General features: G+C 41.6%; 1 protein-coding gene across 5 annotated transcripts in view; it reads right to left on the bottom strand.

The window, feature by feature from the left end:
* The window catches only part of slc8a4b (solute carrier family 8 member 4b), a 137581-nt gene that overhangs the window by 47306 nt on the left and 73100 nt on the right, over positions 1 to 17175 (bottom strand). For all 5 annotated transcript variants that reach the window (XM_078936060.1, XM_023965840.2, XM_023965841.2 and 2 more), the window contains 2 exons: positions 16943 to 17134; positions 15631 to 15823 (listed from right to left, as the gene is read on the bottom strand). In XM_078936060.1, coding sequence (XP_078792186.1) covers positions 15631 to 15823; positions 16943 to 17134 — 385 coding nt within the window. The remainder of the gene's footprint in view (positions 1 to 15630; positions 15824 to 16942; positions 17135 to 17175) is intronic.

Raw genomic sequence — 17175 nt, 5'->3', positions numbered from 1 at the left:
ATTGGATCAGGGTTCATCTGAGAAAAAGATGTCAGTCTTCCGGTTGTGGAAGCACGCAGGGTTGGCGTTAGAACCTCTTCCAGCTTCCTCCTCTCTCTCTGGCTTCTCCTCCTCACAGATCCTCTGCGTCTGTCTTTTTATGTCCCCTTTTTCCACAGCTGATGGCACTCTGATTAGAGGGCACGCCTCTCCTCTCTGACCTGCACCGGTGATTTTTATCAGGGCGATATGCAAACTGTCAGATCGCCACACCCCCTTCCCCCTGTTTTTTTTTTTTTTTTTTTTTTTTTTTTCTTGCAGTAAATCAATCACACAAAGCCAACAAAGTCCTCGTCATCACTCTCTTCTTGGAAAATTGTGAGTATTCTCTGGTGTTGTTCCCTGTCCAGTTCGGCTGCTGTGGGATAACATGGTTTAATTTGGGCCACATGGACAATGCGCAGGTCCTCACCAGTATCCTCAAGAACCACCTCAAAATTCAGAGGTCCAACTCGTCTTGTTATTCTATACGGTCCCTTCCATCGTGGCGCCAACTTTGCAGAAAAGGACTTATCCAGTCTGCTGTATGGATGTGCACGCAGCCACACTCTGTCTTTTTCCTGGAACTCCCCATCTCTTCGTCCACGGTCATAGTTGCTCTTTTGTTTGAATTTTGCTTTGTGAACATTGGCTTTGACAAACTTTTGCAGTTCAGCAATCTGATTTGCTGTTGTATATGCAGGTATATCTGGTGTACACAGTTGAGGACTAAGTGCAGAATCAAAAGGTCTTTTAAGTGGTCGTTGCAAGTTCAACTCAGCAGGGGTGACACCAGTAGACTCGTGCACTGCTGTGTTTAATGCAAAACGGAATTCGGGCAGATATTTATCCCAGCTTTTGTGGTTGTTGTCCACATAAGAAGCAATCATCGCCTTTAGATTGCGGTTGATTCTTTCCGTTAAGTTGGTTTGGGGATGATATGGGGAAGTTCGTTTTTGTTGGATATTCCATCGTTTGCAGATTCCCTCAAACACAGATGATATAAATTGAGGGCCTTGGTCAGACAAAATGTACGTTGGCACCCCCCAACGAGTCAATATCTCTTTACTTAGGACTTGAGAGATGGTCTCAGCAGTGGCCTGGCGAAGAGGGAAAAACTCTACCCATCTGGTATAATAGTCCACAAAAACCAGAAGATACTGGTTGTTGGTTGAACTGCGGGGTAAAGGACCCATAATGTCAACTCCAAGCATCTCCCAGGGAGCATGTACTGTGACCTGTTGGAGCTTACCCGGGGGTTTCCGGTTTTCAGGTTTGTGGATCTGACAAACATGGCAGCGTTGAACATAAGAGCTTACATCCAAACTCATCTTAGGCCAGTATACCAGTGCTTGCAATCTTTTATATGTTTTGTATCTTCCCAGATGGCCAGATAATGGATTGTCATGATAATGATGAATGACTTGTTGTCGCAGAGAAACAGGTAGGTAAATCTGGTAGAGGGTTTTATGTGGTAGATGAACCACTCGATAAACCTTGTCCTCCAATATTGTGAATTTTACTTTTTCATTCTCAATTATCTCTCCATCATCCATAATTCTTTTGTACAGGTTCTGTATTTCCAAGTCCTCCCGTTGTGCTTTCCAAATGTCTGCATCTGTAATTTGAAAATCTTTGCAGGTGTCCCTTTTTGAACGAAGCACAGCTGCACAAGTGGCGGTTGAGTACAGGAAGTCATCCACTGGAGCTCTTGACAGAGCATCCGGCACAGTGTTATATTTTCCTTTACGGTATTCCACTGTGAATGTGAATTCTTGTAGGCGGAGGGCCCAACGGACAAGTCTGGTGCTGGGTTTTTGTGTTTTGAAAACCCAGATAAGAGATGAGTGATCAGTGATCACTGTAAAAGGCCTTCCTTCAAGGTAGTATCTCCACTTTTCCAGAGCCCAAACTACAGCGAGGCATTCTTGTTCCGTTGTAGAATAGTTTCTTTCAGCCTGGTTCAAAGTGCGGCTAGCAAAGGCAAGGACTCGTTCGGAACCCAGTCCTGTTTGCTGAGTCAAAACAGCACCCAATCCAACATCACTGGCATCAGTGTAGACAAAAAATGGAAGACTGAAGTTTGGATGGCCTAATATAGGAGGAGAAATCAAATGTTTTTTTAGTGTTTGAAAAGCATTGTGGCATGAAGGTGTCCAAACGAATTTGGTTCCTTTACGTTTGAGGGCATTTAGTGGTTCCGTAAGTTCAGAGAAGTGTGGCACGAAGCGATGGTACCATCCAGCCATTCCCAAGAACCTCTGGAGATCCTTTAGGTTTTGAGGAACTGGGAAATCCTGGATCGCTTTGGTCTTTTCTGTGTCCACTTCAACTCCAGCAGCAGTAACAACATGACCTAAAAATCGTAGAGAGGTTCTGAAGAATTGACATTTCTTCATGTTGATGGTTAGATTGGCTTCTTTCAGCTTGTCCAGGACAGCTTGGATGTCGAGGTGATGTTGCTCATATGTGGGTGAGTAAATGATTATGTCATCTAAATATACAAAACAACATCTTCCTCTTACGTCAGCCAGAACCATTTCCATCAGGCGCTGGAAAGTAGCTGGTGCATTTTTCAAACCAAATGGCATGACTGTAAATTGGTAAAGACCCATTGGACAGATGAAAGCTGTCTTTTCCCTGCTGTCTTCATCCATCTTTACCTGCCAGTAACCGCAGTTGAGATCCAAGGTGGTGAAAACTGAAGCTCCTGCCAAAGATTCCAATATCTCCTGGATATTCGGAATGGGATATGCATCAGTATGTGTGATGGCATTCAGTTTTCTATAGTCCACACAGAACCGAGGTTTGGGATTATTTTTCTTGGGCACCAGAACAACAGGAGCAGCATATGCAGACTTCGAAGGTTCAATTATATTTTTCTCTAACATCTCCTCTATATGTTCTTTAATGACTTGTTGCTTAGCAAGGGAAATCCGGTATGGTTTCTGTTTGAGCGGAACATCATCACTTAGCCATATTTTATGGGTGAGTATGTCAGTACGACCCAATTTCTCAGTGCAGACGGTTTCATTTTCCTTAAGCTGGCACAAAAGTTGGTGTTTGCCGAATTCATCCAAATGAGCATCTTTTATTGCCTCCTGGAATGGATTAACCTCAAAATACTCATGAGTTGATGGTCTTGGAGGAAGAGCCGAATACTACGCCAGAGCAGTATTGGTACAAACAGCTGAGGTTTCAGCAGGCTCAGGCAAAAACTGATACTTCTGCTTTTTGTTATGTTTGAACCAGTAGCAGTTCTCTGAAACATCAAACTGTAAACCAGACAACCAGAGGAAATCCAATCCAATGACAGCAGGGAAGGTAAGATGGCTGGCGGGCATGACGACACAAGGCAACACCACACATTGGTTCTGTAAAGTGAGAGTCATCTGACTCCAACCTAATGGCTCTCTGCTTTCTCCATCTGCCAGGAATAAAGGTCCACGAATCCAGGCCTTTAACTGGTCATGTGGCTGCTTAACCTTTGTCCATACATTTTCATTTACTAATGTGTAGGAAGATCCTGTATCTAATATGGCAACCCCTTTCCATGCCCCAGTATGAAGTGGCAGGAATAACTGACTGGGGGATGGATTATTTTCAGTTAGAGAGGGATAGCCACAGGAAAGAGAATTCAGTATAGGAGGCCTACCTTGACCACTGGCAGAAGGCTGAGAGGGTGGAGGGCGTTGTGGAGGAACAGGATTTTTGTTATTCCTGGTAGCATCCATCTGGGGGCAAGAGGATGGAGGATGGTTCCCCTTACAGCGCCAACAAAAAGCTGGAGATTGCCTATAGGTTTGTTGCAATTGGGCTGGAATCTCTCTGTTAGGAGATAATTTTGGAGGTTCAACGGTCATAATTTTGGTTGGTTTCTTTGTTAAGCTTTTTCTTTGCTCATATTGTTGTTGGTTTTCTTTATCTTTCTCTAGTTGCTGTCCAAGCCTAACGAGTGCGTCCACAGATGTTACTTGGCTACTTCTCAGCTGGCTGGCCAGTTGTGGGTTAATGTTCTTCAAAATTAGTTTTATAATTTCCTGTTCCTGAATCGTTGGTTTCCATCGTTTACACAGAGATTGATACATGTAAACAAAATCCCGAATGCTTTCCTCTTCACCCTGTACTCTATTCCTGATCCTTTCTGCTAGTTCATCTTCATAATCTTCCGAGAGGAATGCTGTACGAAACTGATTACTGAAGTCTCTCCATGTATGGACCTTGTGACGAGCCACATCCCACCAGTCTCTGGCTGTCCCATGCAGCACATTCCGAAGGGTAGCAACCAGTTCCTCATCTGATAGTGGGTTTAGAGCCAGAAAATCCTCACATTTTTCCAGATACTGCAGTGGATCTGAAACATCATCAATCTTTCCAAAAGTTGGAAATTGTAATTTAACAGGACTTTTTCCAATGAATCTGGATCTTGTTTCTCCATGGATTAGAGAACCTCCAGGAGTTTCAATATGGTCATCAGGGAATACATGTTGCACAGTAGACTGCAACCTAGGTGCGCGGGCTACACCAACAGGGCTTTGATCCGGCTGTGCTCCCAGGAGAGTTTGAACACCAGCATCACCAAAAGTAATTGTGGCTCTGTTCTGTCTTTCATCCATTAATGTTTGCATTCTGGTTTTGCAGAAATTAATGTCATCTTGTAGGATTGATATTTTTTCAACCACAGGGGTTAGAACAGAGCGAAAGTCTCTTAAAAGATCAGCATGATGACTCTTCAACCTCCAACCCACAGCTGAGTTAACTTGAGTTCGTGTATATTCCAGCTGCGCATTCACATGGTTTCTGAATTGAGCTTGATGATCATGTAGAATGGCAGTTAAATTGGTTTTTATTAGTTCCATCATGACAGTTGTGATTTGATCCATTTGTGCATCCATTGGTGGTGCTTGGGAAGACAAAAAGGCAGATATTTCCTGGTTCTGCAGTATTAATTCAGGGTTATTGTTCTGGGGGTCTCCATTTTTCCCAGACTGTATATTTTGAAGAGTTAATGGATCAAACTCCTCAATTATATCCATATCCAATAATGACAAAGTTGTGGCTGAAGGTTCTGATGACTCCATTTTGCTTGTAAACTAAGGTTCTTTTCTTGTGTGTGTCAGAGCTTTGTGTCGTTCAGGTCCCCTCTGAGGTGCCACTTTTTTATGTGACAGTTTGTGGATGACTTTTCTCTGAGGTGCCAGTCAGGTCTCTCTCCTGACATATAAGATGCAAAAAAAATCCACTGTCACAAAGGATGCTATCCACACCCTCTGCCCTTTACACACACAGAAGTCCAAAGTTCGTTTAAATCCTTTTATTGTCTCTGTTACTTTAGGAGGGTATGGCTGAAATGAAAAGAGAAAGCAGGCCACACAGTCTAGGTCTTCTGAGTACCTTTAGTTTTCTGGTTCAGTCCAGTCCTCCTTAGATCTCCGTTCCGGGTTCCTGGGACGTTGTTTCTTGTATCCAGTCCTTTGTGGAGGGGATCCGATCCAGGTTTTCCAACCCTCTTTATTTTACAGGAGCCGTTCCGTGTTTTCTTTGAAGCGTTAGCGCTTCTTGGTACGGTTTGTTGTGTTGCAGCTTTATTCCAGGTTTTACACAGATGTCTTGTGGATAATGGTGCAAGATGAGGCCTTGTGCAGTAAACTGTCGGGAGAAAGTTCTGCTTCATTGGATCAGGGTTCATCTGAGAAAAAGATGTCAGTCTTCCGGTTGTGGAAGCACGCAGGGTTGGCGTTAGAACCTCTTCCAGCTTCCTCCTCTCTCTCTGGCTTCTCCTCCTCACAGATCCTCTGCGTCTGTCTTTTTATGTCCCCTTTTTCCACAGCTGATGGCACTCTGATTAGAGGGCACGCCTCTCCTCTCTGACCTGCACCGGTGATTTTTATCAGGGCGATATGCAAACTGTCAGATCGCCACACCGTGACTCTTTTCTCTCCGATTGATATGTGTATTGATATATGTAAGATGTGTCTTTACATTGAATTTATTTATTTGTTTATATATACATAATTGTATTTATTCATTTATTTATTTTGGGCCAATTCTCTTAAATCTAACAGTCAGGCCGGGGTGTTCACTAACAAAGTGAACAGCAATAATGGCTTCCTCTCACAGTGAGCAGCTTTCACGAGATGCAGGTGAAAACACCTGCATCTTTCTTATCCTTCCATGTTGTTTGCCCATCCATTAGAGCATTTGTAAGCGAGGCATTATTTAAGCTAAAAAAGAAGCATATTCACAATCAAGATTCCAGATTGTTTCATCTGATGAAGGGTTTTGGGTTACTTGCTTTTGAGGTGGATTTTCCCCTAAAACAACTCCTATATTAAAAAAAAAAAATCGCTCAGCAGGAAGCAGCAGAAATACAAAACAATTGGGCAACAAGCTGGGTTTGAACAGCTTTTTAAGAGGAAAATGGAAATAAAACAACACATTTGACCTTTTTTGTATCTTTACTGTACCCACGGTGCACACTGCTTTCAAGGTTGGTTTAGCTTTTTCTGGAATTTTCTGAGGATTTACGAACATCACATGTTTAAATTGAGGCTCCTGTTTGAAAGAAATGTATTAAGCTGGGTATTGATAAGCAGGCAGGATACAGTATCCACACGCACACATTGATGGGAGAATGCAAATCCTGCTGAACTGTGTGTGTTTGTAAAGCAAAGAGGAAGGAATGACGTAAAACGAGCTAGAAGGGAAAAAGAAAAAAAGAAAAAATTTGACTGTGGAGCTAAAGTGAGTTGCTGACTCACATAGGTGCCAGTGGAGCTGCAGTGCGCACAAAAACACAGCGGCACGTGCACAGGAAGATGCACACACTAGTCTGCACACAGCGCACAGCTCTTTAGGGGATTTGGAGTTCAAAGAACGTTTTATTTTAGCAACAGCTTCGGGTTAGTCACCCAACATTGGTGACAGACGGAGGAACAGGTTGCAAATATCAAACACATTACAAGCAATACAAGACGCACAAACAGCACACGGACAAATACAAACACACTCACAGGCTCACATTTCTACTTTCTTGTTTCCTTGAATCAACACACCACAAGGATTATGTGATTTTTCTTTTTTTCTTTGCATCCTAGCAGAATTCTGCATTAAATTCCAGCAGTAAATGTTTGATCACAGCTCTTCTGGCAGCTGTCAGGAGCACTACTATGTTATTTTTTGTCTTAATTAACATGCAGTGCCACTGCAGCAGATGCTGAGATTGCTGAAGATAAAGCTTGACATTGTGAAGCTGTAATTTGTCCACTGCAAGTCAACAAGTGTTGGTGTGAATCCTTAAACGATAAAAAAAAAAAATAGTTTCCCTGTCCATTATTTTTTTTTCAAGCAACCAATTCTGCAAACCTCAATTTGGGGTCTACACTGTCTGCAGAGCTGGTTTGGAACAAAAGCCTTGAACAAAAAGCTACAAAGATTTTATGTGATTTTCAACAGTGATGCATTTTATTTTATGTGACACTCTTGAAGTCACTGGTGGATGTAGTTGCAGGCAAACAGTGGGGGGAAAAAAGCAAATGGAAAAACAGAGAAAGACACAACCGAGGCAGAAACAGAGATACATCCACACAGATGGGTTTAACAGGGGGAAGCAACCAGGACATCAAAAGGAACAAGAGCTAAAGAGGATCCGGCAGTGTTCGAACAGAACTGCTCACCATTTAAACACCAACATGATTTATAAAAACCATATGAAGAGCAATCAAGCTCATTAGACAGGTGTAAAAAAAAAAAGCTAACAGAAAACAAAGGAGATACATGTAGATGTGTGAAAAAAACTATGGCTTTCTATTTCAATTTTCAATTTTTTTTTATTTCAAACACAAATGATAGAAAACACAAGAGTTTCAAATAGACAAATAAAATAAGACAGTGTGCTTGAAAAGGAGTGGGTTGAAGAGAAATCTAGTATGATCCCACCCCGTTTTACAACACCTAATGATGTGCGTATTTCTATTTACAGTTTTGTTCAAAACATTCACTTTACATTCTGCATAGCACCTATGCAGAAGTGACATTTTTTATTGATCACTTCTTGCCTTGCACAGTTCCATCAGTGACATCTTGTAGTTTTTTTTTGAATAAACATTTGGTTTGTTTTAAACCTTCGTCCAATCCATTCCATAAATCCACATATAAATAAATAAGTAGTATGAATGCACTCTTTTTTTGAAGTTCAGCTAATTTCTTAAATTGTTACTCCCATCTCTGTCATTGAACATTTGCTGTATGTTTATTGGTAGCATGTTATTTCTGGCTTTGTACATGATGAGTGCTGTTTTAAGCTTCACTAGGTTCCCATCGTTTCAATAAACCTGACTTTAACAGTTGTGCGTTTGTAGGAGTTCCATAATCCACACCATGAACGATTCGAATAGCTTTTTTTTTAAAGATATACAAACAGTGTAGATTTGTTTTAAACGTACTTCCCAAAACGTCTACACTGTATTGTAAATGTGGTAGCATTAATCGATATTAGTAGACATACTTTGTGAGTGAGTGTACGATGCAAGTGTATGACGCGGTTATTCATCTAAAACCAAATAATTGCAAAATTCAATTCAATTAAATGGGTATATCTGTCACTTCTTAAAGCTTGTATAAAGCAAGTAATTGATTGATTTCGAGCATCAATTGTAGACAACACAACAAGAAGTCCCACAGATATATCAATCTCATTTCAGAAAGAAAGAATTACAGTGAAGAGTGAGCTGACATGCAAACATTCGTTTTGATGGCGGTGAACGGTGAGGTCTACTCAACGCCACTTGTGGCTTTAATTGGAGTTTTGCTTTTAACACACTCAGCAGTCTAACTACCTAAAATAAATCCCTACTGAACCACTAAACAGAACAGCTATTTGTTGACATTCTTTGAATCCTTTTAACTCCTAAACTCTTTCTTCTGTTTAAGCAATTAATGGGAGCCAACTGACTGTGACATAGAGAAAGGCAACTCTGGAATCCGTTGGATTAACTACAATCGCATGAGCAGTTGAAGAGTTACCGTAGTTCAAAGAGCGCGTGGTGTTTCCTGTATCTCCGGGATTCAAGACTTAAGCAACAAAAACAAAAAGCAACACATCTTATGCTTTGGTGTGTTGTTAGCTAACAATGCTAGAAAGAATAAAATAAGCCTCGTGCTACTGCCCAACTATGTAGCCAGAAGGGGGCCCAAGTCTGGGTCCCCCTGTACCGGTCCCCAGCCTGGATAAAATACAGGGCTGTGTCAGGAAGGGAATCTCTGCCAAACCACCTGTGCAAATCATGGCGGGATATGCCAAAAAGTTGAACAACTATAACTTGTTTTCTACTCACTTCTTGATGGTAAAGTAATTCTTTCTATGCATTAATCTGAACAATATAGCTTCAATGAGAAACCTGAGCTACACCCTTGACTTTTAAATATATTTCTACAAACAATGCTAACAGGTAGCTGTTAAAAAATGAGCCTCATGAACCAAAAAAACACAAACAAAAAAAGTACAAGGAACAAATCAGCACAGTATAGGTTCATTAGGTGCAGATGCAATAGTTATAGCATTAGTGGAATATCTGAATGCACGCGCAGGACTGAGCAGAAATTGAACAGGAGTTGGCACATTTGGCAGGGACACCTGTTTCACATTTATAATAGGCAGCCAAGGGAGCGGACCACACACACACACACACACACACACACACCCACACACACACACACACATGCAGTAACGGCAGACAGTTGCACAGTTGTCTGCTTCTTGGCTGAGATTCTCAGCGGTGTTGCAGGTCAGGGGAAAGCTAAGAATAAACGGAGCGAGAGTATCTGTCTGTCTCGTGCTCATTTTACATCACACACGCCTTCTGATGAGCACACAACAACCAAAACAAGACGGCAGATTTAGAGCTGCTCACAGAGCCGAGACACTTGTTGGCTCCACTGGCCAAGGAGAGAGAGGAAGATAAAAGAAGAGCTAATTAGCTGAACACAGAGAATTAATTAAATTCCTGCTGGATATAATGGGAGCGGATAATGAATGAATGCAGTTACGTGATACTTTATGCGGTTATTGTGTATTTTTTTCTTCCACACAAACTAGTCGGCACAGATGTATATTGGATAGAATATAGATTTCATCGAATTCCTAACATAATTAAAGCTACAATCGTAGGGTTATAGAGGTTAAAAGGTGATTCCATCATGAAAACCAAACAGTGATGACTTTGTTAGCACATCATTTGGCCAATAAAAGCACTGCGAGGTGTTGATGACATCACTTGATCTCTAACCGGTGATGAAAAGAAACAAGAGTTATTCTCTGCAATTAAGTTGGTATGGAGTAAAGGCTGTGAGGCCCCGTCACTTTCCTGCCCATCCTCGCCACTTGTCAGTTCAGCTCCAGCGCCTTTTAGATTTACCTCGAGAATTTTTAGCAGCCGCCGTGTCCCAGCCCCTCCTCTCCTTTCTCACAACCCATCCCCATCCTTTTGCCACCAGGCTTTTGTTTTCCTCTGCTTTTAAGAAAGCTAATTTGCCAGCATTGCCATGAAATGTTGACAGATTAACAACAGGCGGCTGGGGGTGGGAGAAAAAAAAATCATAAACTAGATAAAGAGGGCAAAGAAAGCTCTCTCACAGATTAAATGAAAGCAGACTTTAAAGAGAACAAAGGGAGTGGACCCTGAATAATGCCTGGGTTATGATCCAGTGAAAGCTTTGGAGGCAGGTGCCCTTTCTTTGAATAATGGCATACAGAGGTGGATGGAGAGGGGGAAAAAAATCAGGGTAAAAAGGTGAGACAAGGTGATTAAGTGAGAGTGGAGGCAGAAGAGGATGGGAGGAAACATTTGACAGGGTAAATAAGTAAAGGTAAAAGGTGGAGGGGAGCAATGTGGCGGTAAAGGTGCATGAGGGTGCTGCTTAGTGGGAAGAAGGTGAAATTGGAAAAGACAAAAACAACGTCTAATTTAGGAAGATAGAAAGCTGAAGGTTATTAAAGGACATAAGTGGACAGAGGCGAGGACAAAAAAAGTGTGGATGGCAGCTGAGAGTGCAGCTGATTAAAGCCATTCCAAGTGAATGCAAAAAGGGAAATTCTGACAAGAGGTTCAAATACTTCGTCATGAAACGAGAGGAAGAAACACTCTGAGGGGCGAAAAGAGATAAAAAATCTCAGTTCAGACTAAATAATATGAGTAAAAGATGTGGAGAAGGAGAGTGAGAAATCCAAAGATTAAAAACAAAACAAACGGAGACAGTGCTGGTGGGAAATGCTGATAATGAGGGGGACGCCGCAAACCTGGAAAAACAGATTGGAGCGAAGCGGCAGAGGATGAGCGGGGCGATGAAGAAGCAGCCGGGTAACGAAGGCGTGCAGCAAAAAATGAGTACTTGTGAAGCCGGTGTGAAAGGAGTCAGGAAGGAGTGATCCGCCTGCTGCCGGAGCTTTCACTCCATTTTACGCGGAAACAGCAGATTCTGGACCCCCTCCCTTCCTCCAAAGGACCGCCACTCTGTTCATCCAGCTTTTCCAGAGCCTGAAGGACGTTGTCAGTCTCAGGAAAGCTTTAAGCACAACATGCAGGTCTGACTAAAGTTACAGTAAAACACTTCAATATCAGAAAGGCAGTGGCTAAAATATCATTTATTTATCAAATTTGTACTAAAAAGGAAAATATTTGTTTCCTGAGAAACCCTAGATTCTCTGCCACATCGGTCATAGAAGCAGAATTATTTGTATTTTTGATCGCAATCAATCATATGATTTTCTGGATGAATCGCTTAACTTTCCTTAAATAATCATCTACATTTCTGTGATCAATTGCATGCTATTCTAAGATTGATAGCATGATAATCCTTAATGACGATTTATCGTATTTCGGGCAGATACTCGCTGCAGTGTTTTACAGGTAAATACCCTAGGGCGGTTCAGTCAATTAACTCACCTGCTCAGCGTCCTATTTAAGCCCAGGTGCGCAGTCGTTCATTCTCTTTCTTACCTTCAGCGCTCATTCTTCGCCCCACCCTCCTCCCTGGCTTCCACCTGTGGGCTCCGTAAAGGGGGGTTTTGTTACCCGAAAGTGTTATGGAAATTTCTCATGGAATTGAACGGAGTCTTATGCCAAACGAAAATATGTGAATGCCAACTTAAAGAATGTGGAAAATGTCAAATAAATATTTCTTACTGCAAGAGTTGTCTGACTGAAATTAATTTTATGATGATATTTTTCTTTATTTATTGAAATATTAATGGCTTACTGTAAATATGAGCTTTTAATCTGCTCCTGATCCAACATGATTTGAATAAAAAAAAACACTCTTTTGATCTTAAATTCTTTTAAATGTGTCCTCTAGCATAAGACAAATGCTACAGGAACATGTTAAAAACACCAAAAACACGGTCTTCTTTGGAAAGGGTTTAAATATTTGAAAATCACCTTATGAATATGTAAGTCACATTTCTGCACTGAAAATTGCATTATTGTCACAGATTAATTTCTACATTTGAATTACCCTGTTTTCACATTTATTTTGGACATTTAAACATAACGGTTCAAGTTCTCATTTTGTCCTCAGTTTTCCACAGATTCAGCTTCCCAATGCAGATCATCATCCAGCAGTGAAGGCTGCTAATGCTGTTTTGTTTTTGTTTGCACTTGACCCACATATTTGTTACCTCTTTGGGGACTGAAGATTCTAGGTCTATGCTAGTTTTTTTCATGCTGAAGCAAACGGATGAACTGCGTTTTTAGTCTGGGCTCTTTCATCAGCCATTCTTAGTCATTTCATATGCTAACACATGCATCTGCTCTTTTTAGCCTCTCCTGCCATCCTTGCATGCGGTCCCTGCTGTGTCACCAGCAGCAGGGACCGCATCACGTGACTGTGCTGCACACACACAAGAGTGCACGCACATGCACCGTGTCCTTGCAATGACACTTCAGTCCAAAACTTTTTGGAACACTAACATGAGCCGCCACCAGTGTGCGAATGTGTGTGTGACTGGGTGAATGGGTCTGTGACTGTAAAGCGCTTTGTCCTTGTAGGAGGAAAGGCGCTATATAAGTATACGCCATTTACCAAACATTTAGCAAAGCTCTTTTGAATTTTAAAATTAATCAAGATGCTGCAGAAGTGTTTTCTGCTGGAAAAGACACCAGAGGGGTTTTTAATTTCTAAATGATATTTAAATCAAGCAGAATCTAATGGTAAAATGTTTTAATTCCAAAGTAAAACTATTGTCTATTCTTTTAGGTTTCCTTATTCAAAGGAGCACAAAAACCACCAATGTGCTGCAAAGTTGCTTTTAAAATCAGGGTTTTAATTGTGCCAGGAGTCTGCTCTGCTGAAAAAACAGTAAGTCTGTAAGTGTCAGGTTTGTTAGGAACAAACAGTGTAAACATAGTTCTGTGTCTAATGAAAGTGTGGGAGATGTGTAGTCTTCTACTTTTACTTCAGGTTGAGGATCGATATGATCGTGTGATGGACTGGAGACGTGATCAGAGGGACGCCAACTTTACACTATGGTCCCTTGGATAGGCTTCAACTATCCTTGTAGCGCACAATCAATATGATGCAGATAAAAATGATGAAGGTAGCCCCTTTTGTATCATTAGCCATTGTATGTTACAGTGTTTTTAGCATTTATTTCCTCCTGTCTCATGCTTTTGCCGAGTTCTAACCTTCTCTTCCCACATTTGATGCAAACAAGGAAGCACTAAGGCGAACTCCCAATTCCTCCCCCTACCCCTATGGCTTCTCCCTACCCCTACATTTAGTCCTCCAAGTGGAGAGTTATGGATAAATAGTGTATTCTAATTCGAATGTTACTACCCCCTGATGAAGTCATGCATAGTCGCCGGTCATCTTCGTTAGCGCATAGCTGCCAGCGTTCGGAAAATTCATTACAACATCAATTTTAAAACTTTAAAAAGTCATGCAAAAACAAAAGGTCATTACTTGCATTACGTGCTTCACGTCCCAAGCATGACGCGGAGGGATACCCAGCCCTAAGTTGCTAAGGCTCCCCCTTAAAATTCCATCTAAAATGTTGTATTTCCTCCAAAAACCTCTGGAGGCAGGTTAAAAGAAAAGATTCTCCAAAATATTATGTTAGGAAGACAATCTTAATCCTTAAATGTAAATTCTGTTTTTTTTAAGTTGCTTTTATGCCTATAGCTTTGTAAATTATTCATGGAGGGTTCAGGTACCAGTGGCCAGACCCCAACAGAATTTCAACATTACTTTTTTGCTTTTCCTACATTTTCCATATTTCAGATCGTTGTTGAGTTGGATGGAGCAAACCCAGTTTAACCCAAAAGTAGCGGAAATGTCACTGGTTTCACGAAATAACACATTGTCTGCAAATTACTGTAGCTTTTCAAGCATTTTTGCAATTACCACAAACCAACTAATTCTGACTCAAAGCTGCTTTTCAGAATCAATTGCTTTACGTGAATTGCGCAAAAACGTCACTACGGTAAAGTGTTGCATATCAGCGCAAAGCTGCTTTTCTAGGCTTCAGAATCTGTTGGAATTACAGTAATTGCGTAAATGGTTATAGACTTGCAGTCATTTCAAAGAGCGTCAACTCTGGCGCTAAAGCTTTAAGCTTCATTTTCACTGAGCAGAGTCCAGTGAATAACATCAAGGATTACCTGTCATGTGTATTTATGCGTATGGTTTCTGCTCCCAATGCAACAGCCGCTCACAGCTTCAAATACAAAGCCAATCAAAAGATGAAGCTCTTATGGCGTCTGCAGAGCTTCATCAATCAGGAGTGAGATTTTGTCAACACAGAGAGAAGTGAGGGTCATTTTATACAGAGTAGAAACTAAGACAAAAAATATTTATAGAATAAAGCAATAAAAGAGAAGATGGCTTTAAAAAGGCATGTTCCTTTCAGACAAGTTTAATTTTACGGTTCAATGTCTGGAAAAAGAAAAAACAAAACGAGGAACCATAAAAGAAGAACGCTTCGAATTTCTTTTGTCTTTCTTGATTGGAAGCTTTAGTGTTGATTTGCCAGCAATCCGCTACCACATTGCACACTCATACACACAAGGACACACACACAAATGTATAACCCCCACACACACGCGCACACACAAAATCAGAACCTTTAGGAAGTAATTTTGCTTGCTCCTTCCCTCATGTAAAAGTCGACCTTAAATCTGCCACACACGCACCAACACACACACAATACACCACACCAACAAACACGAGCACAGACACACACACAACACGATGTACAAGCATCGACCCACACACACCGAGCGTTTGTTTTATGAGCCCCATGAGCCGCAGAGGAAACTGCATTCCCAACTGCTTTATATAGTGGTCAATTTAACACTGCTAACATCAGCATATTAAAAATGCATAGACCCAAGGATACTGAAGCGGTTTGCAAACGTGCACATGTGTGCGCATGTGTGCGCTAATGCAGACTAGGCTGCCTGGACACGAACTTTGTAATTTACCTTTTAGTGCAGCTGTACTGATGAACTCAGGATTTGTAAACGAACAGAAGTTGGTCGATTAAAAAAAAGGAAATCTGGAAAAATGTATCTGTCAGAAATGAAGCAGCTTTTAACAGTCATAAATAAGAATACTCACATGGTCTCATCATTTTGAAACTCCAGCTTGCCAGCAGCCAGTTCATAGTCCTCCCCTCCCTTGGCTGTGCCGTCCAGGGTTCGGTAGGGGACAGCTACGAGGCCCCGAGCCCCCGAAGTCCTTAGCACCTTCACCTCCATCACACCAACGCTCTCGCTCACCCTGTGACTCTCGCTCTCGAAGGTAAAGATTCCTGAAAGGAAAAGGAGATGAGAGGAGTTGATGACCACCACTTTGTCACGGGTTCTAGAGTGTAAAGAGAAAATTAATGGCCACCCACTCTCCCCAGACAGAAAACCACTAGCATAGGATGCACACCCCTACTCTGCTCTGCACCCTCCAGTGAGCATACCGTACAACTTTAAGGCAGGAGGTTGCACCAACACGCAATTCACTCCAATCTCAGTTTTAATGTGTTTGTCCATCAGTCAGATAGCTGGATCAGCAAATTTTTATATTATTGCAACTAAAACGGCCTTCTAAACTGTAAAATAATGGCTTTGCTATAGCTAACCAAGACACTGATCATGACAGAAAGACACAAGATCCAATCACCACAGCACAGGAAGACACATATGGTCGTTACCATAATAATTGGCCATTGACCCAATTAATTAAAGTCTTTACACTTTTTTTTTCTTCAGCGTAAAAGCTGATTTACATTAATTCCGTTACTATAAAGTGTTGCATACCAGTGCAGGCCTGCTTTTCTTAGCTTCAGAATTACTTTAATAGCAACAAAGGTTGAAGAGCTACGGTAATTCAAAAAACGTCAACACTGGAGCTAAAGCTAAAGGGGTAAATAAGAGTTAGAGTAAAAATCCTGATTACAAAGAGAATCCATCATGGGATACATTAATCCTTTAATACCACAGCTGTAAGTCCAGTTTTTGGATTCTTTTGACTACATAACTTCTTAACTGTTTTCACAATTAACTTGACTCTGAAGCTGAGAAAAGCGGCTTTGTACTGCTGTCTTACGTTCATCGCATAAAGGATCGAAGTGTTAGAGTAGGTCAAAGAGAGACTGTTATTTAGATGTCATTGCTGACATCCCTAATGTTAAAGGGTTAACTCTGGCAAAAGGACTTTCCAAACCTTTCATTTGGCAGAAAAGCAGTCTTTAAAAGACGTAAACACAGTCCTACAAATGTTCTTGAAAAGAAAAGAAAATCCATCCATCTTCCATCAAGATCCATCCGCTGGGCACCTGCCCATGACTGCTGCTTAAATCACAGGGCCCTCCCCCCCGGGGGTTCATGCTGGGGTTGTGTGGCTTTCGAAAAAAGGAAGAACTAATGTTTGTTCTTACCTGCATGATCGTCGTCATAGATGGTCACAGTGGCGGTGTGGTTGTCTCCCAGCACGGCTTTTGGAGTGGCGCTGGCATCGGTAGGGGCGGCGCCCACCTCAGGATGACCCACTACGCGAGGGTTGCTGAGGTGCACATAGAAGTACTCATCCTCCTCAAAGATGTCATCATCAATCACACCAACTGTGATCTCTGCCAAAGGAACAGTCAGTACTTCAGGATCCTGTGTTTCT

Source organism: Oryzias latipes, chromosome 18, assembly GCF_053564925.1.
Source record: "Oryzias latipes strain Hd-rR chromosome 18, Olatipes_Hd-rR_3.1".
NCBI classification, from domain to species: domain Eukaryota; kingdom Metazoa; phylum Chordata; class Actinopteri; order Beloniformes; family Adrianichthyidae; genus Oryzias; species Oryzias latipes.
This window is presented reverse-complemented; position numbering and strand designations above follow the sequence as displayed.